At 39.1% G+C, this 27,202-nt stretch overlaps 3 protein-coding genes across 8 annotated transcripts; 1 reads left to right on the forward strand and 2 right to left on the reverse strand.

The window, feature by feature from the left end:
• Positions 1–54: 54 nt before the first annotated feature.
• kif20a (kinesin family member 20A) lies at positions 55–26,666 on the reverse strand. Of its 6 annotated transcripts, XM_034890944.1 has the most exons (22): positions 26,655–26,666; positions 19,537–19,541; positions 9,596–9,616; positions 7,886–8,059; positions 7,585–7,710; positions 7,374–7,493; positions 7,023–7,161; positions 6,691–6,866; positions 6,302–6,401; positions 5,521–5,730; positions 5,012–5,123; positions 4,837–4,905; positions 4,582–4,725; positions 4,168–4,336; positions 3,902–4,054; positions 3,505–3,644; positions 3,276–3,378; positions 2,885–3,068; positions 2,708–2,799; positions 2,480–2,617; positions 1,001–1,512; positions 55–177 (listed from the first exon to the last, which is right to left on the reverse strand). In XM_034890944.1, exons 4-21 carry the CDS (start codon positions 8,051–8,053, stop codon positions 1,144–1,146), a joined length of 2,712 nt encoding a protein of 903 aa, XP_034746835.1. In that variant the 5' UTR covers positions 8,054–8,059; positions 9,596–9,616; positions 19,537–19,541; positions 26,655–26,666; the 3' UTR covers positions 55–177; positions 1,001–1,143. The 6 variants fall into 6 exon arrangements, with proteins under 6 accessions (XP_034746835.1, XP_034746834.1, XP_034746838.1 ...); XM_034890943.1 differs by lacking the exons at positions 19,537–19,541; positions 26,655–26,666 and having other exon boundaries at positions 9,596–9,799; XM_034890947.1 differs by lacking the exons at positions 55–177; positions 19,537–19,541; positions 26,655–26,666 and adding an exon at positions 2,087–2,148 and having other exon boundaries at positions 1,424–1,512; positions 9,596–9,799.
• Positions 11,049–16,808, reverse strand: zgc:175280 (cationic amino acid transporter 2 family protein). Its single transcript, XM_034890956.1, has 12 exons — positions 16,565–16,808; positions 15,340–15,710; positions 14,930–15,085; positions 14,567–14,723; positions 14,212–14,345; positions 13,900–14,122; positions 13,504–13,640; positions 13,213–13,315; positions 12,687–12,820; positions 12,431–12,597; positions 12,168–12,276; positions 11,049–12,027 (listed from the first exon to the last, which is right to left on the reverse strand). Exons 1-12 carry the CDS (start codon positions 16,669–16,671, stop codon positions 11,894–11,896), a joined length of 1,932 nt encoding a protein of 643 aa, XP_034746847.1. The 5' UTR covers positions 16,672–16,808; the 3' UTR covers positions 11,049–11,893.
• casr (calcium-sensing receptor) lies at positions 19,396–25,003 on the forward strand. Its single transcript, XM_034890942.1, has 6 exons — positions 19,396–19,714; positions 19,799–20,105; positions 20,351–21,190; positions 21,282–21,512; positions 23,418–23,541; positions 23,640–25,003. The coding sequence occupies exons 1-6, from the start codon at positions 19,521–19,523 to the stop codon at positions 24,773–24,775; spliced, it is 2,832 nt and encodes a 943-aa protein (XP_034746833.1). The 5' UTR covers positions 19,396–19,520; the 3' UTR covers positions 24,776–25,003.
• Positions 26,667–27,202: the final 536 nt, after the last annotated feature.

The following is a 27,202-nucleotide window of genomic DNA, read 5'->3' on the forward strand; positions in this document are numbered from 1 at the left end:
CGTTATTGTAAAGTTGTCATTTTCTGAACTTACCAGACTGCACTATTGCACATGCACAATTCTTACCATACCGACCATAGCTGTTGGCCACTGATCAGCGTTACTGCTTAAGATCAACTCAATGCCCTTAGTACTACCTACCCTTTAAAGCATAACTGTTTTACCGGCGGGAACAAGCTCCATGTACAGTGGCTTACATAAGTTTACACACCCATGCTAAAGTTGATTTAAAAAGAGGAATAAAAAGAACATCTTTTGAAAATTGATCTTAATGCCTTGTTTCAAAAGATTTAGGAAAATCCAACCTTTTAAAAGGACACCACTTTTGTTTGTGAATGAGTAATGTATTGTAAATAAATAAATGTTCCTCCTTAAAATACAGCGGCATAAGTATACACACCCCTATGTTAAATTCTCATAGAAGCAGGCACATTTGTATTTTTAAAGGCCAGTTATTTCATGGATCCAGGATACTATGCTTTCTGATAAAGTTCCCTTGGCCTTTGGAATTAAAATACCCCCCCCCCCCCCCCCTATCCCATACCCTTCACAATAACTACAGTTCAGCATGGGGAACTCTTCATAAGATCATCTCTCAATGCAAATCAAACTAGCTATTAAGCTGACTGAAATAACACCATGCCAATCTCTAGTTATGGTGAAGGGTATGTGAAGATGGGGGGGGGTTATTTTAATTCCAAAAGGCCAAGGGAATTTTATCAGAAAGCATAGTATCCTGGATCCATGAAATAACTGGCCTTTAAAAATAAAAATATGCCAGTCTACTTACGCCCCCTGTATTTTAAGGTAGAACATTTACATTTACAATACATTATCCATTCACAAAGAAAATTGATGTCCTTAAAAGGTTATATTTTCCTTTATTCCTGTATTTGTTTAATTAAAGGCTTTAAGACCAATTTCCAAAATATGTTTTTTTTTTTCATTCCTCCTCTTTGTAATCAACTATAGCATGGGTGTGTAAAATTATGCAAGCCACTGTGTATGGCATGACAACAGTGAGTTAACTGCACTGCAAAAAAAGTGAATATATACAAAGTAATATAAAAAATACTATAAAGTTACCAGCAAATAAAACTTTTTTTGTGCATAATATTAAAGAGGATAGATGCTTCAAAACACTTAGTACTTCCCCCTCAGACTACGAGGGGTGGGGACAGGGCTGGGAGGTGGAGACTGCTGGCGAGACCGCAAGATCCGTGAGTAAGGGGTCACATTTGCTTCTTCACGAGTGTTTTTACGTGTTGGGGTACGCGTCGGGAACAGAGATGTGAAAAAGGGCCGTTTTTGTGGAGGGCGGTTCTCAGTGTCGCTTGGTGCAGCGACCCCACAACCCCTTTTTTTGCAGGAGCCTGGTGTGCTGGAGGCAACGGAGCTTGGGGGGGGGAGCGGGGGCTGGAAGGCCTGTGTCTGGGACAGGGTCTCCGCTTTCCGCCTTAAGTCAGCCTTTACAAGCATCAGGCCATTCTGGAGGTCCACTAGGATCTGGTCCTAAGAAGAATTCAGTCAACAGGGTTAGACAAGACCACAGGATGGGGAAGTGAGGGATAGGGGGGGGGGGGGGTAACGCCAAAAACACACCAAACTGCGGCTCTTCGCAATAATTACATTTGTCTGCGTCCCGTATCCTTTAATTTCTGTCATTATGTGTGCCACAATAATATACTACCGAAAACAAGACATTGCATGGCTGCTCAATGCACTTGGCAGCTGCTTGGTGTGTTTTTGGTGTAAGAGAGAAGAATGTGAGCCAAAACAAACGTTTCAACATGCTTTTGCACAGTAATCACCTGGTGCAGATGTTAGAAACCTAGATTTCTTTTAGATTAGATGTTAGTTTAAAAGCTGGCTGTGCATCGAGATAGTTAGTGAAGAGAGTAGAGGGAAAGAAAAAAAGGTTTTTAAATTAGGAATTGCAATTTAAACAGATCCTGCTTTGAGATGATATAATAATGATAACAACCATCACTGCTTCTCCAAAAAGTTAGAGAACCCATAATCAGCCTTAAAATGAAAAGAGGGTTATAAAATTCCTAACTTATATTGTACATGCAGAGGTGCTTACAGGGATAACAGTATTTTAAAGTCTTGATTTGGTTCAGTACTTTTTCAGCTGAGCTTCAGCTGCTGCAGCTGTGGTAGAGAGCAAAACATTTAGTTGTTTGCAGTTTGAAACTGGTCTTCCAACTACAAATGATAAATTAAACCTTTATTGGATAAATTTAGTTGATGTCTGCAGTAAGTTGAATTACATAAACTGACAAAACTATCACCAACAAAATAAAAAAGCTTAACTTCAGTGCTGCATTATTAAAATGAATGAGCTTTCTAAATCATGACATTCGTTGTTGGTGCAGAATTTTAAACCAATTGTCTTATTTGAATGTTTTTGGACGGCCAAGCATACTTTTAAATGATTTATAGAAAACCTAAGTTTATCAAATAATATGAATCGTACCTGTTTGGCTAGTGTCTCATCTGCAGCTGTTAGTGCCTGCCGCAGCCTCTCCCCTCCCGTGTTGCGACAGCAGGCTCGTTCACCAGACTGCAGGTCCACACCGAGCCGCTGCAAATCCAGGCGCAGTTGGCGCAGGTTCTGTTAGAAAAAATAAAATCTGAATTTTAGCATTTCTGAGGGCAAAGAGACTCACGTGCAGCAAAACAATATGATACAGTGGTTACTGACCCGTTGGCCTTCTTCCAGCTTGCGGTCTGCAGCACCAGTGTGGGTGCCTGTAGGACCTGGGACTTCCAGCTGCATCTTCAGCTTTGTCAGCTCTGCACAGGCAAGGAGAACAAGACAGTCAAACACCATCAACAATATCCTAACACGAACACGTTGTTGGAGCGGAGTTTCTGTCACCTTGTGTCTTGGTGAGCAGCTCAGCGCGACACTGGTCGAGCTCCACTTGCAGACTGCCAAATTCTGCCTGAGTAGCGAGGCGCTGAGACCGCCGAGGCCCTTCAAAGTCTCCATGCAGGACCGAATCCCCTGCCTTGCTTTTTTCCAGGGCAGCAGACAGAGCTTCAATCTCCTGATCACGCTCCTAAAAGAAAGCATGGAAATATAACAATAAGTGAAAAATGTTGATATACTGAACAGGATTACAAATATAAATCCATTGTGAATACTCATTGCACTTGGGAAAAGATCTAATTTAGTTAGTATGTGTGTACTGAAACCCCTGCCAGGGACTGACTGGGGACAGACACTGCCTACAATAGTGCAAACTTAATGATGATTTAGCTCTCACCTTCAGCTCCTGGCTGTAGAATTTCTTTAAATGTTTTTGCAAGTTTGTTATCTTGTCTTCGTACCTCTCTTCAATTAAAGCCCTTTCTGCCACCATGGTCTCACTGTAGGGAGGAAGACAACACTGGATTCATTTTAAATTCAAGCATGATCCTCATCATTTTAATGTTACATCTTTCCGTCTTTAAAAGGCATGTTAGAAACATTTGATCCAAACAAAGCAGACACACCTGAAGCCATCCTGCATCCCAGAGATGACCTCCATCATCTCAGAGACCACCTGCTCTCTCACATTTGCCTCAAGGACCTCTTTCTCTTCCCGCTGGCGCTGCACCTCTCTCTTCAGGACATCAATGGCCTGCAGTAAAGACTTGATAAAGCACAATCAGCTTTTAGGACAACTGGACAAGTGTCGTTTTTTTGAGGAATTTACGATCCAAATAAATTGGTTTTAGTTATTTATGTGTTCATCAAAATATGCAAAACACTCCAGTTGATAGCCTTAAATGGCGACATTTCATGGTGACTTTATAGAGGAGTAGGTTTTTCAAAGTAAAGAAAATTGGTAAATGGAAGGAGTTGTGAAATAATTATTTAACTCTTGTATATAATAGCATAGGCTGTTACCTCAGTATTTAACATACTGATATCTCCATCTTCAACATCACTCTCATCCTCTTCGTCTTCCATCACTGTGCTTTCGTTACCATTTGCTGTCGGCTCACGCAGCAGGGACAAGATGTAGGCCACTCTGGTCTTTGTGGACGGGCCATGGACCAGCTGAAATTACATGAAGGAAGTTTTATTTCTCTGTGGTCTGATCCCCACATGCAAGACTAAATCTGTCTCTAAAAATCACAGAAGTTACATAGCACCAGACTGTTAATATTTACTTGAGTAGCAATAGCTGAGAATTTGAGGGCTTGGAGGGTCTCGTCGTAGATGGAGGCACACGGGTTGATGTTGACCACCATGCTGGAGGTTCCCTGACCACAGAAGAAACCCTGCAGGACCCGGGTTAGCTTACTGTCCCTGAAGGGCACCACTTGAGGGGGTCGCGTTCTGTGGAGGTGTTCAAAATTATTATTATCATTATTTTTTTTAACATTTCTTTCTCAAACAGCTCATACCAATATCTTATGAGAAAATGTATGTCTAATATGTGAAGCACATGGTAAACATGCTTCAAATAATATGGAACAATATTAATATTGGGGAACAGAATCCAATTCTAGAGGAGTTACATTTTTCAAATTTACTACACCACCACAACATAACTTCTTTCCAAATTACAGTTAAACACGTACTTGTTGTTCTGGTTGTGTCTCAAAGCAGCAATACAGCGTCCCAGTGTTAAAAGAGAGGTGTTGATGTTGTTGGCCTCCTTCATCCTCTCACCATTACGCTGCTCTTTACAGCGTTCAGACCCAGCCAGATCACACACAGTCAGTCTAAAAAGGAGAAAGTGGATGACACGGTACTGTTTTATTGCACTTGCAAACTCAAAATATCTATATTAACCAAAGCTGAAATTTAGAGTGGGGAACAAAAGGTTAACTTACTCGCTGATGTGCGTGGCCTGGACGGGATCTGGGCGGACGTGCAGGACGCGAATGGAGAAAATGCTGTGGCTGAGGAGGTGATAAAATTATGACCAGAGAGGGCAAAAAGTGAGTGTCAAACACGTAGCATGTTAAAAATTAATCAAAATATTGCAAAAGTTTAAAGTGTTCCTACCTACGGCTGGAGTTGTGGTTGAGGTGAGTGCTGGCGAAGCTCTGGTTACGACGTCCAGCCCTCAGAATCCTCCAAGCTTCCTCTGCACTGCGGACCTGGATCCAGGCGAGGTCTGATATGACAAGAGGAAGAAGCGAAAAATAACAATGAACATACTGCAACATGAAAAGCAGCAACAAAAGAATTACAACACATGTTGTGTGTCCTACAAAACGTATTTTAAAGTATCCATGACAATATTATAACAAAGCAAACATACTTGTGTTTTCACAATTTCACGTGTTGTTGCACTCACATCAAATTAGCACATGAAAAGACTGCAGGTACAGTGCAGAAGGAGTAGGGAGAAAATGAAAGAAGCAGGGTACAGTTTAACATAATTTCCTGTTTAATTAAGTGTAACGTACGGTACATCAGACAAGAGAAGCTGCATACTGGGTTTGAGCTTCAAACTGATACATAATACAGCAGTTTTATAAACCTTATTTCTGTGCATGAGTAAGTGTTACCTTTCACATATGGGTTGCCCTGCTTGTCGTCACTAAGCCGCAGTGTAACCCTTTTTCTGGGCTGCAGGCAGGGCGAAGCATCCAGTAGGTCATACAGGAACTCATTGTAGATCTCGTAGAAGGACACCCAGATAGAAAACTGCACCCCTTCCTCCAGATCTCCTCCACTGTGTGAAAGGCTGTCAGGCTCCAGGCAAACACTGTCGGTGTCTACACACACACCAAGAAAAAGAAAGAGAGAGATCAGTTCATAATGTCTTTCACTCTTGCTGTAATGATTTTAATGTAAAACGGTGGTATGTTTAAATTCAGGAAGTATGAATAGGACAAATAGAAATTTATTTTTGCAGGCCAACAATATCATATCCCCATTTCCTACTGTATGCTATTAAACATACCTCCAGTCCCAGTAATAGCAGTTGCCCAGGAACATTTTTATATACATACTGTGTGTAGGTATATGTATTTTTTTTTTCGTACAACCCTTTGCCATTCAGGCATTGAACACAGAATGACATCAGGGAACAATATAAGATGTGCTCTCTCTTATCATTTATATACCTTATTTGCTGCTACCTGCCTTCTTGCACAATTGTGTACTGTATAATTCTGTTTTATTGTATGTACCTTTGATGTACTTGGGACAAGCCAAAGACCAATTTCCACTAAGGTGGACAATTAAGTAATTTAAATCCATATATTTATATCTATATATAAAAAAAAGTTTAATAAAATTTTGCCCATTTTGTCTCCATTTGGAATGTACTGATGTCCTCCTCACCGTCCAGCTGGGTGGCAAGGTTACTTGAAGCGGAGAGTCCTCCAATGCCGCTGTCCCAGAATGTAGTGGTGGCACCTCGACGAGAAGCCGGAAAGTCATCCTGTAGCAAACAAAGAGTACTGCTCAGCTCATATCCGGATGCAAGTAGACAAATTCTTTAGGAGTAGTGTAGTTACTCAGATCACCCAACATAATAAGGAGAAGGAAGAGATAGATAGATAGATAGATAGATAGATAGATAATGATTTAAACAGGTTGGTTGACAGTGAACTTAATGGAATTATTGTCCACGCCATAAGTTCAGGATAAGTAACATTCTACAAAATGACAGAAATATTTAAAAAGTACATTATTGACAAATAATTGGGAGCAAAATGTCTTATGTTTACCTCTTTAAGCAGAGAGTTTCTGCGGATTTCCTCCACCCTGACCTCTCCGGAGTCGAGCTGCCTCACATCGTGATACATCATCGGCTTCAGGTCCATGGCACTATAGAGACGGCCCTGCAGTTTCCTGAACAGAGACGCTAAAGCCCGGGGTATGAGGCCTGCCTCTCGACCAGTGCCTGCAGATCAAAGTTTGAGACTTAAGGATTCGCATTTTAAGTATTTCCCTGACCAGTGTGTTGAATGCTACATCAGATTCAACAACCATTCTAAAGAGCTGCAAACACTAACATCACAATCAGATCTAGGCTTTATACTGATGTGTCCAATCTCACCCTGAATAGTGTAAGTCTTTCCAGAATTGGTGACACCGTAAGTGTAGAGAAGTCGGTTTTCTCCTTGAAGCACATCTTTGACCATCTTTTTCATCGTGCACTCATAAAACTGTTGCTGTGTGGTCTCTGGCCCGAAGATCTAGGAAAGACGGGGGATGAGAAAACATCAGAATGTGTCGCTCTTTTTTTAATAGAGACTATTAATTCATGTTTTACTCCAGGTTCATCACTGTTTATGCCGGCATTTGTTGCTATGCACAATCATTAGCCCATTTTAACCAGCAATACTTTTAGCCCTTGTAAAATAAACAACAACGTTCTTTAACATGATGCACATGTTTGCCCTCCTACCTTCGAGAAACTGAACTTGTGCATGCTCTGGGTGATGCCCCTCTCTGCGGTCCTCATGTTCTGGGATTCTTTTGGAGCTTTGAGCAGCAGAGTCTCTTCATCTTGGACAGCCACACAACCCTAAAAGAAGAGTGAACCTTAAGCACAGAGTACAGGTGCACTAAAAGCAATAAATGCAAAAAAATATCTAACCACAGAATTAAAGTCTTACCGCTTCTTCTCCCCTAACATTGTCAGCCTCAGCAAGTGGCCGGATGCGCAGAAAAACCTTCACCCTCTCTGTGTTCCCTTCATCACAGCTACCTTGTTTCACAGCTGCAGATTTCACTGCTAGTTTCTAGAGATACAAATTAAAAGCCTCTTTAAGGTTTTGTTGCCGATATAGGATTTAAATTATAAAAGGAGAAGACAAGTCAATGTAAAAAAATTATGTCCATTCACCATGTATTTATCATATAAATTCCACAGGATATGTTGGAAAACATTACTAGCATACTCGTATCAACTCTCACCGGTTCTGTAATGGATGGCCGGGTGTTCAGGCCGGGGGAAATGACAGAGATCTCAGGCAGACGTGGTCTGGACAGGCCTCCATGCTCTGCTGCCGTAGACTCAAACACAGCCATTTCCTCATCCTCATCATAGGGGCATACCGACGGGGAGGACAAAGACAGCGCCATGCGTACCTGTTACAAAAACATACATTTTAAATGAGTATGAAGTAGGGCCACATGATATGAAGAAATTATCTTTTTTTTTCTTTGCGATATGATTCACAATATTGTAGGGGAGGGTAATTTTGCATCGTTATTCTCATTGAAAAAATTAAAATCAAAAAAATGATTTCTAGTGTGACATTTGCGAGGATCTATACCAAACAGATTTTTTTTCCCCCATTTAGTCTGTAGGACATAATTTGTAGGCCGAGGACAATGCCCCCCTCCCCATCTCTGCGATTTGGATATTGCAGCACTCCATTTTATGATTTCGATAAAATTGCGATTAATTGTGCAGCCCTAGTATGAAGTAATTCCAAGTATGAAGTACATGCAACGCATTTCAAACCTGGCTGTTTGCCAGGAAATGCATATAAAAGCCACCCTCTATTATGTCATTACATACAATAGTTGCATGAATCAGGATTTAATATGGATAAATGAATAAATTAACAGATTTTAGTGCTCAATAGCACCTGTCTCAACTACTGGGGTGGTTATGGCGCAGTATTCATATGACACATCATGTGGGAAATCCGGTTTCAATTCCCGCTGCGGGACATCAACCAATGTGTCCCTGAGCATGACACTGCTCCAGAGTCGCTTTGGATAAAAGAGTCAGCTAAATGTAATGTACTCTCACGCTTTTTCAACGATGTGCCTACAATTAGGCCATCACTACAGAATGCTCAACGCCTCAATGTTATGAGACGATTACGTAATTAAAATAAGGGTGTGTCGTAAGACAAGGTGAGCAAATGCACAGAAACTGGTTGAAGCCTGCTTTGCCCAACAAGCAAAGTAGTCCAACACTAGTCAAACTGGAAATGTTTTTTTAAGGCTGTCACCTGACCTGACAACTTTAGTATTGGTGCAGAAAAATGGCATCACTAAAAGCAATTGCCTGCAGAAACACACGTCGAACATGTTGCACGGCTGGTATAAACGTTTTTACAAATTACATAGCCAAGAAGTTACGTTTTTGAAGTAGCTAAAAGTTCACGTTAACAATGACAACGTTTATGCATATAACTCATCTAGCTAAACGTTACTCTCTTATTTTAATCAACGTTACCTGGCTAAGTTAATTGGGCCTCAGTTAGAGATTAAATAGAGACTATTCAACTATCCTGGCAGTGCAAGTTATCACAGCTAGGTCAACTTTACAAATACAGCTCATTATCGTTCATACTAGCAAACCTGAATTTTTATAAAAACCCGTTTCCGCCAACACGAGGTGAGTGCGTGAGAGTAGGTTTAACGTTAACATTAGCGTTACGTAAATTAGCTAGCTAGCTAAGGTTTGAAGGTGCACGGGAAGCGGTGTTGGACATTTTATAAATCTTGTGGTCACTCCCACCAAACTAACAAGAACCTTTGTATTATGTTACGTTAGGTCATACATATCTATGACGTTAGATAAACATTTGTAACAACACCTGTATCGTGACTTAGCTAACGCTACTGTTGGTAGCATCAAAGGGTCCAAGGATTAAGTTAACTTACCTCAAAAGTGCGATGAGCGCCAAATTTAATTTATTTAACTTATTGAGAAGATTGCCAAGTAATTAACAAAAAACGAAGATATTGGGCTAAATCTGTATCAAAGTTAACTAAAACTATTCCTTCATTCCGACTTCGAAGCGGCGTCAGCTGAGTAATTTTCCCCGTATGCGTTTGGTTTTTGAACAACGCGCTTCCCCTGCAGAGCGAGTCACTGATTGGCTAAAGACAGTGACGTAACGTTTGAAGCATCCTACGTAGCACAGCGTCGACCTCTCAAAGCCGAAGGAATGGCTTTGAAAGTCCTAAATGTAAAAAAACAAACAAAAAGGTTACAAGAGGGAATTTTTTGAATCATTTACTTTCAGAGTTGCAATGGTAAAATGCTTTCCCCGTTTAAATAACAAAGTAAAGGAGCTGGCTTGAAGTATCATTATGAATGGCTAAACATCCAATTTTCACGTATTAAAATACACAGAGATTAATGCCAAATTTAGCTTTTGCTACAGTGATACTGAAAAAATAGTACATTTATTTTATGGCTGCTAGTATTTAATGAAGCTTCGGTCAAACGTGGAACAATTTAAACTTTACAAAAGGAAGATGCAGGCTAAAATAGATTGTAAGTGTAATCACTGTTTTTTACGGTGGCCGACAGGGGGCAAACGCCCTGCAATTTAAGAAAACACATGCAAATGGACAAAACACCAGCAAATTAAGAAAACAACTTCATTAATTAAACAAAACGTATGCGCAGCATTTAGCAAACGCTCTGCAAATACACACAACACAACCAACTACACAAACGCGCTGCAAATACAGAAGCGATGCAAAAAAGAAGAGCAGATAAACAAAAAAACACTGCACACAGATTACACAACGGAAGTTCTCCAAGCCTATAGAGGGAGCGATAAGTGAAACAGCTGGATCTTCGACCCCAAAGGAGAGAGAGCGAGAGCGAGAGAGATAGAGAGAGAGAGAGAGAGAGAGAGAGAGAGAGAGAGAGAGAGAGAGAGAGAGAGAGAGAGAGAGAGAGAGACGGGACACGTTCATTCCATAGACTTTATTATTAATTAATAATAATAATAATAATACCCTCTCTGGTTCAAATATTAAATCTGTATTTGAGACATGTTTTCTCTCGTTTGGTGGGTGTGTCTCGGCTCAGGTCACAGGTGATACTCAATCAGCAGAGTGTCTGTAAACTCAAGGTAATATCCCGTTTAAAACTACAGTGTTTAACATTGACATTTGTCTAAGCCATTTTTTACCTTTATGAGAGGGAATACGTTCGTCCAAAAGGCGCACCACTGAGGCCTCCTCAAGTGTAATATTGTGATTATACAACAACGGTTACCAACAAAATAAGTAATAAAATAGGTAATCAATTTGTATTCATATTCAGGAGCAATTTGCTTATACAATATTATACAATATACAGTCTATGGACGGGAGGCATGAGACGGGAGGTCTCCAGGCTGCAGCCATCTCAACATTGCTTATCCCAACATTAAAAATGTCATGTTTATTTCTCGTGCACACACAATTTTTTTTTGTTGATTTTACATGATAATAGAAAGTGATACAAATACATTGAACACTGGTTTAATACCAGATCATTAGGCTACATTAGGAATTGGGTGCAGTGGACAAACAGTCAAGAAACTCAACAAAAGAAATCCCTGCCACTATAATACTGTACATTATAAATGAAAATATGAAACAGCTTAACTGCATAAATGTTAAGCAATTGTGAGTAATGTGACATGTGGTATATTGATTACAAAATTAGTAATTACACATCGCAAGAGCTATATTTATTTACAGCATTTACCTCCAATATTTGATCTTAATGCTGTATTTTGGCACAAAGTCCTGGCTATAAGAGAGATGCCTCATTAGTGACACAACCATCGAGCATTGTTATATTCTTTGTAAAATCATACACACTCTAGTCTGCGATGTATCAGTGTCAATAACTGAAATTGTAAAATTAAAATAAAATATTGCATGAAGCATGGGATAATGCCAGTGTGATTTATGTGGTTCACTGCAATATCTTAGTTATTTAAACGTTTCAATTATGACAAAATAAATCTATCACCAAACAACAACGCACCAAAAAACCTTTCCCGGACATTTAATTTCACAGAATAGGATACAAAAAGAGGTCAGAGGTTGTGACTGTACTTATTATTATTAATAACTTGCTCCTGCATACTGGCCACTGGCTTTATTGAAATTAAAGCGTTTAGCTTTGCTTGATGATTTGCCCACTGAATGCTTTTCATGTCACATTGTTTAGCTGTTAAAGTCTTGTCCAGGTTCACAATGTTGCTCCATAAAGCTGTGAATACTGACGTGGTTCTGGGAATTTTGGAGCCTTTGTTTCTGCACACTGTGCTGAACACCATAGCAGAAATAGATGATTAAACCTGAAAAAAAATATATATCACCTATTCAAAAAACCTATCAAAATTTACATCACCTATGGTCATTTTGTTTATATATATGATGCTTTTGCACATTTTGCTTAAATGAAAATGTGTATTTTATAGTGATAACTCTCACATACCTACTGCCATCCACACTGCGTAGCGGATCCATGTGTCTGATCCAAGTTGAATCATAAGATAGACATTGACAAAGGTGCTGAAAATAGGAAGTAATGGCACTAAAGGAACCTGCATGTGAAAGATCAGAAACATTATGACAGTAATAGCAAAGATATTATGAAATAGTAATCAAAGTTGACTACTTCAGTGATGCTTCACTTGCTAAAATAAGGATATAAAAAAGGATATAATTACATGTGCATTTAAGAAAGGTGAGGCCTACCATGAAAGCTGCTTTGGTTGTATTCTGTGGTTGTCTCCAGATGATCAGGGTAACGAGGACCAGCATCAGTACGATGATAGAGACACAAAGTATACTCCACCACTCGAGGGCCTGCAGCGAGCCTAGAGCCCCAGATATGACGAGGCTTAGGATGATAGCTAAAAAGACTGAGGAGAACAATTAAAGTCAAATGAATACTTACAATGGAAATCATCTAAATGCAGTATCACATTTAGGGATGAAGTTGATCACTTACTAATACAAACTGTTAAAACAGAAACATTTTTCGATGTCCTTAAAGTTGCCTGTGAAGAAGGATATACTACTCCAGTAACTGTAAAGGGTTCTGGTTTATCGAAACTTGGATCTTCGCTGAGGTCTAGTTGGTACCTGTGAAAGAGGAAATGTAAATAAATGCAACCAAGCGTGATATTGATTAGCTGTGACGTAAACGGCGTTCAGTTTTATTCTTGCTGCACTGTCTTTGCTGGTTCAGATCAATTCCTTTGAATCCCTGTTTGTAGTACAGGTAGTACAGACATCCGGCCAATGTCATCTAATTTAATGATCTTTTGTCATTATCAGTTAAGGGAAGAAAAAATGCATTCCTAATGTTAAAACTGCACCGGGTCAGCCAGCTCATACAATGGCAGTTTATCATAGTCTATTAGCCTATGAATCCTTATTCACACACATAGTTAATATGTTTTTACAAAATTACAACAATAAGAGTAAAATACTATACACGTTTTTATGTTGTGAATACTTCTGATGAATCATACCTTAATATGAGGATACATATCGCAACTAGTGTGTAGGCAAAAAGGGTTCCAATTGACATCATGTCAACCAGCGCCTTCAGGTCAAACAATAACGCCATGATAGCTAAAAAAAACATGAATAATAATGACAAGGTTAATTTACATAAACCCAGTAGGCCTATATTTTAATAAATACATTTAGACAAAAACATGAACACTTGAGGTCAAAACAAAAGATGAACTGACTAAAATATTCCAGAAAAATACAGAGAAAATACTTCAAATTAGTATGACTTGTACTGGCAGGTTTACCTGCTACAACCCCTGAAGCTAGGGTTGCTGTAACAGGACTTTGTCTGTCACTCATTTTACTGAGAGGTCTGAAGAGAAGTCCATCCCTGGCCATGGCAAAGAGGACACGGGGCATCGGGAACATTGATCCCAGAAGGCTGTGGGGAAAAAAACACAAATAACTTATCAATAACCATTTTGTTATTCATGTTATTTACTTCTGTTTTAATCTGTAACATTAATTCCAGTCATCTTCACTTACAGGATGTACTTTACTCCACATGTTAGTCAAGGAAAATGAGAATTAAACTATCCTAGAAATTGGAAATGAAATTAAGGTTAATCCAATTAATGATTGATTGGCCTTTGATTTGCAGAGTTGAGTTGGGTTTGTAAATGGAACATTGTGTTTCATACCTTGTTGACAGTGCACAGAGGGATCCCACAGCCACTACATATTTTGCAGGGCCCCAACCGATGTATGTAAAGGCCGCAGGCAATGGGCTGTTAACACTGAGCAAATAGTATGGCATCATAAGAGTCAGGGCTGCAGACACACCAAAGTACGCCAGGAAGCAGATGAGGAGGGAAGCCACAATGCCAAGTGGGATCGACTTCTGAGGGTTTTGAACCTCCTCTCCTAACCAAAAACACATTATTGTGGTATAGGGACTTATTGTCTTTTTTTACATTGTGCTATGCATACTGCATCTATGTAAATTAATTTACCTGTTGTGGCAATGCAGTCAAATCCAACAAATGCATAAAAGCATGTGGCTGCTCCTGCTAATGTTCCCTCAAAGCCAAAAGGGAAAAATCCTCCACTGCCATATATGGAGGTGTCATTCAGCGATGTGTAGTTTCTGTAAAGAGTATACATGTTGATGCTTTGTCATTCAACAACAATTGACAAACTGAATGAAAACTACATATTTCAAGAAAGGTCAACAATAGAAGCTTGAAAAATACTGTTAATGTACAATACTGCAAAGCATAACATTAGTAATACTATTTGAATTGAGACATTACATGATGGTGCAAAAAGACTTATTTTTATTAATAATAAAAAAACAAGAACCCATACTCATATCCATCTAGGAGAGAATCTTCACCAATGTACCAGTTGTTGATGTCCCCCTTTATGACTCCAGATAGGATAACGAACAGCAACACCAGGATGTTAACTGCTGTAAAAACCTTATTTACAATAGCTGACTCTTTAACACCAAATGCAAGAATCCCTAGAAAGGAAACAGATAGAAAACATAAAGTTGATCATGACTATGAATACAATGGAACCTTGGTTATAAAAAGAAATTTAATTAGCATTGGGCTATGCTATTAGTTGTTATTGTCTACCGTTTCTTTGCTACATTTTTCCACACATGAATAACGGGAACACATTCTTACATTTACAAGTCACAGGGATTTAGATTGTGAAACTTGCCTGCTAAGAGCATTATAAGACCAGCTGCAAAGAAGTCTGGGTATGGAGCTAAGCCAGGTAAGTTCATCGCAGCCTGTTTGCCCAGAGAGTTAGCAATGACATTTCCAATGAGATCATCAAAGGTCCCACTCCATGCTCTGGCAACACTTGACGTCCCTTTAAACAGTAAAACATTCAAAAACAATGGGTGACCATAGGTAGATTAACAGAAACTCATAAAATGGTAGAACGGTAAATGGTAGGGTCAGCAGTGTTATGAGCAGCCATAAACATTCAATGTTTTATTTGAGATTTTGATTCAAAACAAAGACACATTTGAACAGAGGTATTCACTAAAGATAAGTTTTCCAAGAGGACTATTAAACACCCATGGCCAACAGTAAATGTATTAAGTGTGGCACTAACTTTACCTATGACATAAGACAGCAACAAGTTCCAGCCGGTGATAAAAGCCCATATCTCTCCCACTGTCACATAGCTGTAGAGGTAGGCAGAGCCAGTCTTAGGAACACGAGCTCCAAATTCAGCATAGCAAAGTCCCGCAAATATGGAGGCCACTGCTGCTATAAGAAAAGCGATAATGATACTCGGCCCGGCCACAGCTCTGGCCACTTCTCCCGACAGCACGTACACACCGGCCCCCAGTGTGCTGCCGACCCCCAGGGCCAACAGGTCTAAGGTGGTCAGGCATCGCCGAAAGTTGGACACCTCACCTTCAGGCTCCAAAGGTTTCCTACGTGACAGGCTCTGCAGGAATAGCAGTATCTTTGCACCAGACATCCTATTAATCAAGACATTTTGTTTCATTGGTTTCTCAAACCAAAGCAACACAAAAATAGCTGACACAGCCGCAGACAGTGGTTTAAAAATAGTGGTTTGTGATTTTACATAAACATTTAGTATACAGTTTGCTATCTTGAAAATAACACACAACATCAGTAACATTTCCTCTAGAAATGATTAAATACGTACGTTTCCAAAACAAATTCCCCAATTAAAAATATTGGACTCAAATAAACTCATTTATAAAGTTATTCTAATCTGCAGCATTAATCCCATTATCGTCCATTGTTTCCCGAACTGCATTGCAGAAAACTTGATTTCAACAAATGCTCCAATAGTTTGAAACTGTACAAGTTTAAGATACACAAAAAACGTATTGCATTTACATGAGTACATTTTCCCAGCAACACAATAGAATTTAACTGTTTGTGCTGTTAAATTGCTATAACGCAGGAAGTTTTTCAGCCTAGCAGTTACTAAGAAATAATCTGACCTCGTACATTGGCTTCAGTAAGCTAAAGGCACTCACAATAACAAGAGTGAAGATGAAAAATGTTGAATACAAGTGACAAGTTTTACTAGTCATTGTCAGACAGTCCTCATTGATGGTAATCACTTTGTATGTCATCATTGGGTTATTTACTGCATAGGCCTGTGTTTATGAAACTCAATTAAAGAAATTTAAATAGGTAGCTTCATGACTGCTTTTTTGCCTGTTTACATAATGTATCACTGATTCATCACTGACTAGATAACATTGCATTTCAAAATTGTATTTATTTATTATTGTATCTAACACATAGATCACATCAGAAGATGATATAGTAATTCTTATTAGAAAGAAATCCTTACCTTATCAATGGAATGCTGCAGCGTGACTGCGTTTTGATTTGTCCCAGACTACACACACTACTTTTGAGGATAAAGCCATTCACTGTGAACTCTACGCTGCTCAACATTTTTGACACATTATGTTACATTTCAGAAGTATGTGCAATTTCTGAAAAAGACAGAACGCTATTTCTGAGCAATAGGACCGGAAGTGGGGGGGTTAGGAAGTAGGGAATGAGATTTAGCGTGGCAGCTGGTGTGAATGCATTGCAAAATGGTCATCAGCCGTGACAGCAACGCTGAAGTTGTTTTTAACTGTGTGTGTGTGTGTGTGTGTGTGTGTGTGTGTGTGTGTGTGTGTTTGTGTGTGTGTGTGTGTGTGTGTGTGTATCATCACGGCAAAATGTGACACTGGAGACACCTACTGTAGTTTATAATTCAGTCTGTCTGCCTGTGGCCATGTTTTGTCACCAAGATAGCTTTACAGCCCTGCAAGATGAATTCACGAAACTTTACAGGTGTGTAGTTGAGATCATAGGTTGAGATTGAAATTAAGGCAGAGTTTGAAGATGGGTGTGGTCCGAGCAAGGGCGCTAGATGAAAGGGAGAATAAAGTAGTAAAGAGGGCCTCTCCCCCTCCACACACACACACACACTTTACGCCACTAAAAAGATTTGGGGTTGGTGTAATCACAAGCTCCTTTCTAGTCATTGCTTGTGTTTGATCATTGGCCTCATCCTCCACATGAGGGCAGTGTATCCAGCTCTGCTAATGCATCTTCTGAAAACGTTATAGCATTTCTGAATCTCCTGCAATGTTGAGGTCTGTATGTTATGGTTTTTCATTATTTAATTACTGCTGGTGCGGGAGATGACTTTCTTCCAGCTGTGAAGATGATTAAAAACTAATAACAAACTATTTAGTAACTTAAGAGTAAATACTTTTTTATCTATACTTTTTATATGTCTCATGGAAACAGCGTCGGGTTGTGTCACAGATAAGTCAACATGTTGTAAACTGATTTTTTTTTTAACCGGAGACATATGCTTAGCAACAAATTGAAGACCTGTTTAATAGAGCATAAGGAAGCAACTAATTGTTTGAGGAACATAATTGTGCAATCCACTGCTTCCAGGGGTCGAGCTGCAGCTCTTCTGGAAAACGCAAAATAAAATATTAAATCTGCCTAAAAAACGGATCACTTAATATCAATCACATGAGGATGACATATGAATGTGAAGGTGCCAATAGCACCGAGAAACATGTTTGCATATTAGTTTTTCCATTCGGAAAAAGAAGAAAACATGTTTTGCTTGAAAAGTACATTTTATTCATGTATAATACTTGTAGTAATACAGATACAGAAATCCAGTTACACAACTTAAAATAACTGTCAATGAAGGCTGTAGACAAACATAACCTTCACACGTCTCCTTTATATCATGTTCTATGTTCTTTGTCACTCAAAGTAGCTAGTGTGCGTGATTGTGTTCCTGTAATGGCGTACTAATAGTAGATTAGTTTTTAGATCTCTGTCAGGTTTTAGTTTAAGAGGAACTAAACTGTAAGACTTCATTAGCTGAAGGAAATGGACTACCCCTCTCCCTGTTAATGATTCATCTACACAAAGAGGTTCAGAAGCTCACACCATTCTCCAGTGAGAACATTCAGCACCTTGGAAATTTTTGGCAAAAGGCCTTAAAAGCTGCGTATACCTGCAAATAAACTATTGCAACTTTATTTAAATCACACACTCAGAAGTTCAGACGGTAAGTTTGACTCTGTGTTGTTTTCCATGTGTAATGTTGTCATTGTTTTACTTTTGGAGTCAAAATGCACCAAAGAACTGTTTTACGGAATTCAGCTAGAGTACGCTTACTTTTTTTATTTTTTATGAAGAATTGGTTAAACAAATGATAATATTACGATAAATTACTTTGTTGATCTTGCTTTGCAAGAAGACATCAATGTGCTCTAATCTATTTTTATCACTTCAGTTGTAATTTTGGCTTTTTTATTGTTATTTACAAAAAGAAGACTTGAAAGACATGGGATACTAACATTGTACATTGGATAATTACCTGATTATGTTCTAAAATACATTTGTTAGAAATTAAATATTTTACTAACACGTTTTTCATCAAAAATAACGGCAAAAGGAAACAAAAGTAGATTTTGTACAGTTATGCTTACTTCTCTAAATAATGGTTAACAGTGGCTCTTAGTTACTTCATTATCACAGCTCTGCCCCAGCATTTTTCCAGCAGTAATGGCCAGTTGCAGTAGGCTTCTCTCCATGGCGACCATGTTCACCGGCCACAGCATGAGGCCGAGCGCTTGCAGGAAGAAGGATCATTAGAGTGTGACTTCACCCAAGTAAATCCAGAATCTATTTTGGTACAGATGGATGTTTGAAGCAGCATGTCTGCAGTGGTACTAAGGTGTAGAATTTAAAAAATCATCTCTTTTTAGAAACATTACTAAAGTAGGCAACTGTTAAAAAAAAAGCGTATCCAAAGTCATAAAACGTAAGTAACTGCGTAGTCCTGCTGGTAGAGTAGGTAATAATAGCCTTAGGTCATGTTGGCTTGTGCACCATTCTCACCCTTTGTCCCTGTGCATGTGGGAACGTGAGCTTTCCACAAAGCACAAGAACAATGTTTATGCTGTATGTTGTCGAATTATCCAGAAGATGCATCTCCCTGCTGCTGATTCATTTTCCACCAAAACTAAGTTTCCCTTTGTACATGTTTATTTTGATTAAACATCATACTGAATATGGGATGCGGTTTTGGCCCATTTGGCTACAAAAGCATAATGTTGTTGTTTTTTTCCTTTTTTCTACAGTCAGAGAATCTTCTCAGTACAAACATGAATAACAAAAAACAGAGCAGCAGGCAGTTCACTGGCTGAAGATACTGCTGAGAATACCTTCACTCTGTGGAGTTGTAAAGAATAATACTATCCATTAGAAAGATGAGAAATATGAAACTGGTTCTGTATTACCTGACAGTGTTGGGGTCCAGTGTTGTGATTTCAACCTATGGGCCCCATCAGTTGGCACAGATGACTGGTGATATTTTGCTTGGAGGTCTTTTTCCCATACACTTTGGTGTTGCATCAAAAGACCAAGACCTCGCAGCTCGGCCCGAATCCACACAGTGTGTCAGGTAATATTTTGAGACTGGTTTATATGATTTGATTGAAGGAGTGTGCTCAACTTGTCTAAATCACTACCTTCTTTGCACTTACAGGTTCAATTTCCGAGGTTTCCGTTGGCTACAGGCCATGATTTTTGCGATTGATGAGATTAACAACAGCAGTACTTTCCTGCCCAACATCACCCTTGGCTACAGGATCTTTGACACATGCAATGCAGTGTCAAAAGCCCTGGAGGCTACGCTTAGTTTTGTCGCCCAAAATAAGATTGACTCCCTGAATTTAGATGAATTTTGTAATTGCACTGATCACATCCCAGCAACCATTGCAGTCGTAGGAGCAGCTGGATCAGCAGTCTCCACAGCAGTTGCAAACCTACTGGGTCTTTTTTATATTCCTCAGGTAAGTACCTGAACAGTATCGGTACCACATCAACACTCGTGGACTTACAACTGAGCAAATATCACATGGCAACCCTGTATCCTAAAAGTGATGTGTACCTAAAAATAAATTTGCACATTTTACAGGAAACCTGTAAGATAACGTGTTTTATCAACAAAATGAAAAAAAACTTTATATTAAATAAAGACAATAAAGCAAGAAACAATAAAAATCTGATAGATTCCCTTAAATCTTTATCCTTTCAGATCAGCTATGCCTCTTCTAGTCGCCTACTGAGCAACAGGAAACAGTACAAGTCCTTCATGAGAACCATTCCAACCGATGAGTACCAGGCCACGGCCATGGCAGACATCATTGAGTACTTTGAGTGGAACTGGGTCATTGCTGTTGCCTCAGATGACGACTATGGCCGCCCGGGAATCGAAAAGTTTGAGAAGGAGATGGAAGAGCGAGACATCTGCATTCACCTTAATGAGCTTATTTCTCAATACTTTGAGGATCATGAAATCCAAGCGCTGGCTGACAGGATTGAGAACTCAACAGCAAAAGTCATTGTTGTATTTGCCAGCGGCCCAGATATTGAGCCTTTAATCAAAGAGATGGTGAGGAGAAACATCACAGATCGTATCTGGTTAGCCAGTGAAGCGTGGGCTAGCTCTTCTCTCATTGCTAAACCAGAATATCTTGATGTTGTGGCAGGTACAATCGGCGTCGCTTTGAAGGCAGGGCGTGTATCTGGCTTTAGAGAGTTCCTACAAAAGGTCCAACCAAAGAGAGACAGTCATAATGAATTTGTCAGGGAGTTTTGGGAAGAAACCTTTAACTGTTATCTGGAAGACAGTCCGAGACAGCGTGAAAGCGAGAATGGCAGCACTAGTTTCAGGCCTTTGTGTACTGGTGAGGAAGACATCACGAGTGTTGAGACTCCGTACCTGGACTATACACACCTTCGTATCTCCTATAATGTGTATGTTGCAGTTTATTCTATTGCACAGGCCCTGCAAGACATCATCACCTGCACACCTGGACATGGACTCTTTGCCAACAATTCCTGTGCAGATATAAAGAAAATGGAAGCATGGCAGGTACAATGTTGCACATTTACCCCAAAAGAAAGTTATGAAATACCTTATCATTTGCTAGCTTGAATCACCCATATGTATGTTCGTGTCGCAGGTACTGAAGCAGCTCAGACATTTGAACTACACCAACAGTATGGGGGAAAAGATGCACTTTGATGAGAACGCAGACATGGCAGCAAACTACACCATTATAAACTGGCACAGGTCTGCTGAGCATGGCTCTGTGGTGTTTGAGGAGGTCGGATACTACAACATGCACATCAAGAGAGGAGCCAAACTGTTTATTGACAAGACAAAGATTTTGTGGAATGGATACAGTTCTGAGGTCAGTCAAACTGTTCTGTAGAAGATGTTTTCAGTTTTTCCCCCTGTTATTTGATGCATTTTTCAGTTTCCTGGCACAATCTACTCAGAATTATAAGCAGGTAATCCTTGCAAGGAAGGAAATGTACATCATTCCAATCCCTGCAGGGCCCCATTCCCCTTTAAATTTATGGTTAAAATGATTGTGGCCCTTGGGCTCACCATGCAACTTCTATTTGCATTACTGCTGCATCAATTGGATTTTCTTGTCCACTTGGGGGCAGCAGAACTAGCTTTAAATACAACTTAATGCATATCACCTTGTCGAATGGTTTTGGCAAACATTTTAATCAACTATTAACTTATATTAATTGCTAGTTGCTAACTTTGGCTGTCTTGGCAGGGTCATAGTATTTTATAACTGCTGCAAACAAGTTGATAAGAGTAGTGAGAGTGAACCAAACAATAAGTGTGAGAGCCATAAAACCAAAACAATGATAAGAAAAATGCTAAAACCCTTTGTAGAGCGGAGGAAGGGAATGGCAGAGTTGTCTGAAAATTCTCTGGGTTTTTCACCACTACTATGTGCTATATATGGTGATTTGACCAATTGTTCAGTGCAGCTTTAAGTTGCTTCTGGGACATGGGCTACATTGTATCAATCATCTTGCAATCTCTTGGATATTTTGTTCTTCTAATACATGTATAAATCAATATTTTAAAGAGTACGCAATCTATCGTTATGTTCCAGAAGCCGCTTATTATGTTTTTTACTTTGTCATTACAAAGTCCAACAATCTACATTTTTTTAAATCATTGATTCAAAATGTGCATTATCAATTAACTCCATTGATATATCCAGTACTCATGTACTGCCAACACTGATTCATTGATTGTTTAGATTCTAGAGATTAACTGTTGTAAAAGTTATGAAATATATGTCATAAACTGAGGCCCCAGTGACTGTTCCGTAAAATGTAGCTTATAGTACAAACATGTCCTAACTTTTAAATGTGCAGTCTGTATCAAGCTCCAGGGAATTAAGGACACAAACACAGAGATTAACACAAGTCCAAAAAATCCAAAAAGGAGGACCAAAAACTGGAAAACAAAAACAAGAGCACAGAGACAGGGAAAATTTCACAGGGAAATAAAGATTACAGGGAAGAGTCCAAACGCTGACAAGCCGACAGGAACAGACAAACCAAACACAAAGACCTGACAAGAGACACGGGGAAGACAAAGACTAAATACACAGGGTAGGCAGGGGACACAGGGGCTGGGAAACAGGTGAACAACATTAGGCAATCACAGGGGCGGGAAAACACAGGAAATAAAACTAGACAGGGCAGCACAGACAACCAGAACATTCAGAACATATACAAGACAAGACAAGACAGAAAATAACACAATCACAAGGAGACAAGACATTAAACCAAAACACCAGATAAGAATAGAACATAAAACAAAGCAAAAAACATATATCATAACAGTCTGCACAGAACTGGTGTTTTCTTTAAACCCAATTTTCACTATTAACAACATATTGTTTCATTTCAAAATTGCATCTGTCAATTTTCAATGTTCGTGAATATTTAAACTTTCCACTTAATTGTCATATTGTATTTATAACTCAGTCTGAATGCAAAAGAGTTTAGGAGAACTCTTTGTAGTCTTAAGGTGCCGACTATGAACACCAAGGTCCCTGGTGTAATCCGACGGTCGTTCCTTGCTACTCATTACCCATCTTGCTCCTGACTTCCTGTTGTTTTTCTACTTTTGACTTGGTAGTAAAAGCATAAAATGACCTTAAAATAGTTCACCATTTCCCAAACTCATTCTCACGCCAATCACATTTTAACATATTATAACCATAAAATGTCATGCTCTTTCTCATGCAACTGTTTTGTCTGTTTCTATCTCATAGGTGCCATTCTCTAATTGCAGTGAAGACTGTGAACCTGGTACAAGAAAGGGGATCATAGACAGCATGCCCACATGTTGCTTTGAATGCACTGAGTGCTCAGATGGAGAGTACAGTAACCATAAAGGTATCAAGATGCCCAATATTCACAATATCAAATCTACTAATATTACACCTGGCTAATGTTGCCCTTCTAACACATATTTTTTATATATCTATATACAGATGCCAGTGTTTGCACCAAGTGTCCAAATAACTCTTGGTCCAATGGGAACCACACATTCTGCTTTCTGAAGGAAATTGAGTTTCTCTCCTGGACAGAACCATTCGGGATAGCTTTGGCCATTTGCGCAGTGCTGGGTGTTGTCCTGACAGCTTTTGTGATGGGAGTCTTTGTCCGATTTTGCAACACCCCAATAGTGAAGGCCACAAACCGAGAACTGTCCTACGTCCTCCTGTTCTCACTCATCTGTTGCTTTTCCAGCTCACTCGTCTTCATCGGAGAGCCACAGGATTGGACGTGTCGCTTACGCCAACCTGCCTTTGGGATCAGTTTTGTTCTCTGTATCTCCTGCATCCTCGTGAAAACCAACAGAGTACTTTTGGTATTTGAAGCCAAGATCCCCACAAGTCTCCATCGTAAATGGTGGGGATTAAACCTGCAGTTTCTGTTGGTGTTTCTGTGCACATTTGTCCAAGTCATGATATGTGTGGTCTGGCTTTACAACGCCCCTCCTTCCAGCTACAGGAATCACGACATTGATGAGATCATTTTTATCACCTGCAATGAGGGCTCTGTAATGGCTCTTGGGTTTCTCATTGGCTACACATGCCTCCTGGCAGCTATATGTTTCTTCTTTGCATTCAAATCACGGAAACTTCCAGAAAACTTCACAGAGGCCAAATTTATCACTTTCAGCATGCTCATATTCTTTATTGTTTGGATCTCTTTTATCCCTGCGTACTTTAGTACATACGGAAAGTTTGTTTCAGCTGTGGAGGTCATTGCTATTCTAGCATCTAGCTTTGGGTTGCTGGCCTGTATCTTCTTCAACAAGGTCTACATCATCCTCTTTAAACCCTCCAGGAACACCATCGAGGAAGTCCGATGCAGCACAGCAGCCCACGCTTTCAAAGTGGCTGCCAAAGCTACACTGAAACATAATACAGCTACGAGAAAAAGGTCAGGCAGCATTGGTGAATCTTCCGCCTCGACTCCTTCCTCATCCATTAGCCTCAAGACCAACGGCAATGACTGCAACCCGACTTCAGGAAGGAATAAGCCAAGAGTGAGCTTTGGCAGTGGAACAGTTACTCTGTCCTTGAGTTTCGAGGAGCCGAGGAGGAGTTCTCTAATGTAACATATTATGTTAACATATATGATGGAGGTGTCAAACATCATCTTGGTCAATCTCATTATTAGGCTGTACTTTTGGACTTTACTTTGAAATGTATTTACACATAGAATTTTTCATCTTCCCATTTTCTTCAATTTTTTTCAGTAAGATGACCAGTCTAACTATTATACTGTACTATACCTGAATCCTGAGAATCTTAATATTTTCAGAATAAACCTGATGTACACTAAATTAATAACAATAATACGAAAAAGATTTTGTACAATTAAAAACGTTATGTTAGATTTTCACGTTTTTTTCTTATTTACATTAGTGAACTTCATCCATCTATCGATCTATCTTTCTATCTATCTATCTATCCTGATCCCCTCTCCAGGAAAAGGTCTAATTTCTATATTATGTCAAAAGTTAAAAAATTACACAGTCAGTACAATCACAATAAGCTGAATTAGGGCGCTCGTATTACGTTAATTACTTTGAACCATTCACATTGTATTACAGAAGCTATCATAAACATGGAACATTGTGCCAGTACACAGAAAATAACCCAGATTCTCTAAAAAAAAATAGGTCTGAGTGAATGAAAAAACCCTGATGGAAACAGAACACTGATCATTCTGATGGAAGTTTACGGAACAATTTGGTGTAGATCTCTCAGAGAACTTTCCCTGCTTGCAGTTTGCTTATCACAAGTATGTGACAACTGTAAACAGTGCCGGCATATCTCACATGTAAATGTCATTCTCGCCTACACCACACAGGCCTACACCACACAGTAATGTCGTAGATGCAGGAGGTATAGAAAGGAGGGAAGGCACTGTGTTTTCTGATCCACTCTGTATGATTGTCCAGTGTGAATAATCTAAGTTGTAACTATTTCCTGAGCAGAAAAGACCTTTGAACTATAAAGTAATAATAGAACAATAAAATAATATGCATATTTATTATAACAAAATGAAAAGGGCCAATCAGCATTTGTTATGTACGTTTTAAAGATTGGCTACTTGTGTACTGAATTTAAATTCTAATTTGAACAAAGTAGTGTTAGTTGTTATGGATATTTTACTTTTACTTACTGTAAGGATTTGAGCATTTTTTATTTCACATAATAACCACCTGAAGATTCCGGTAATGGGAGAGAAATACGTACTAATAGTGTTTTCCATGCTCTAAAAAATATTGCCTAAGGCATTTAGGAAGGCTTAAACATTTACAGCTCGGCAACGGCATTTTAGGAATTGCACCCAAGAAAATATTCCTTAGGAAAGATCTGCAGCAAATTTACCACATGCAAGTTAAGTCTTAAAGCTCAGCCCAACAATACACCACAAATTACAATAACATTACAAAAAACCACAAGGAAAATAATCTTGAGGGAAAACAAAAAGCAGAACATCACAATAGCAATTCAAAAAGAAAAGATACCAATAATCAAATTATCTCTATAAAGAGTGATTTAATGTTAGGGAACAGCAACAGAAAGTAATACATCCTGCTGTTTCCATGTTTTACTAAGGACCTGCTGAGGATACTCTCAGCAGTAGAAGGCAGAAGAAAAAAAGTAGATAAAAAGGCAATGAAGAGTGCAGGACCTCCCACATCGCTCAACAGGATGATGACATAATGCAACATCCAGTGTCATGGCTGACCTGAAGCAAGCTGAGGAACAGCTGGACAACCGCCTCCTCTGTTGGCAGGAGGACAGGACTTTTATCCTCAGATCCAGTATAGCTCAGCATGCTGTCGATGTTTGATCTGCAGAGTGGGATGCAAAATATATTGGACAAAATGACCAAGGAGCATTGCATGATGGGAATGTGTGTCACAGACGTGATCCTGGCTAAGAGAAGAACACACACAACTGCATACACACATATTACACAACTAAATTTAAAATTCCTCCAAATCATTTAACTTGATAATCATCATTGCTTTTATGATCTATTCTAAGTAGATAGCTATGTTTGACCAAATTGACGAAAGACTATTTGAGCCTGCATTCTGTTTTACAACTGTTTTTAAGGACTGGTCTAATTCTATGTATCTGCAACATGGCATCACATTTTAGTTCAACATAGGCTTATCAATCTATATAATTTAGATATAGCCAAAGTCAGACACATGGCCTTGTTATTTATGTAAATAGCACTGATAAAATACTGTTGCTATGCTATGTTTTGTTTAACTAATTAGCCATTTACCCCTGACATTGATTAAAGTTTTTTTCAGTTGCATGAAGCAAATTAATATTCTAGGTACTGTCAAGATGCTGTCACGTAACTATAAATAAATAATATATAGTATGCCTATGTCTATATTTTTTTAAGCAACATAACTGAAGTATCCATCTTCATCAAGCTTCCTCAAGCCACGCATAAAAAGCAATTACATCCGGTTTGTTGATGCGGCCTTCAAAATCAAAGCGACAGG

Source organism: Etheostoma cragini, chromosome 13, assembly GCF_013103735.1.
Source record: "Etheostoma cragini isolate CJK2018 chromosome 13, CSU_Ecrag_1.0, whole genome shotgun sequence".
In the NCBI taxonomy this organism is placed as follows: domain Eukaryota; kingdom Metazoa; phylum Chordata; class Actinopteri; order Perciformes; family Percidae; genus Etheostoma; species Etheostoma cragini.

Coding starts and splice junctions, on each gene's coding strand:
- kif20a (XM_034890944.1), bottom strand. CDS start 8,053: ATGGCGCTGTCTTTGTCCTCCCCGTCGGTATGCCCCTATGATGAGGAT. Junction 5,731..6,301: donor CCTTGCCACCCAGCTGGACG/GTGAGGAGGACA, acceptor GTGTGTGTGTAG/ACACCGACAGTGTTTGCCTG. Junction 4,726..4,836: donor CAGGCCACGCACATCAGCGA/GTAAGTTAACCT, acceptor TCTCCTTTTTAG/ACTGACTGTGTGTGATCTGG.
- casr (XM_034890942.1), top strand. CDS start 19,521: ATGAGAAATATGAAACTGGTTCTGTATTACCTGACAGTGTTGGGGTCC. Junction 19,715..19,798: donor GAATCCACACAGTGTGTCAG/GTAATATTTTGA, acceptor TTGCACTTACAG/GTTCAATTTCCGAGGTTTCC. Junction 21,513..23,417: donor GGAATGGATACAGTTCTGAG/GTCAGTCAAACT, acceptor TCTATCTCATAG/GTGCCATTCTCTAATTGCAG.
- zgc:175280 (XM_034890956.1), bottom strand. CDS start 16,671: ATGTTGAGCAGCGTAGAGTTCACAGTGAATGGCTTTATCCTCAAAAGT. Junction 14,123..14,211: donor TGACTGCATTGCCACAACAG/GTAAATTAATTT, acceptor GTTTTTGGTTAG/GAGAGGAGGTTCAAAACCCT. Junction 12,277..12,430: donor CAACCAAAGCAGCTTTCATG/GTAGGCCTCACC, acceptor TTTCACATGCAG/GTTCCTTTAGTGCCATTACT.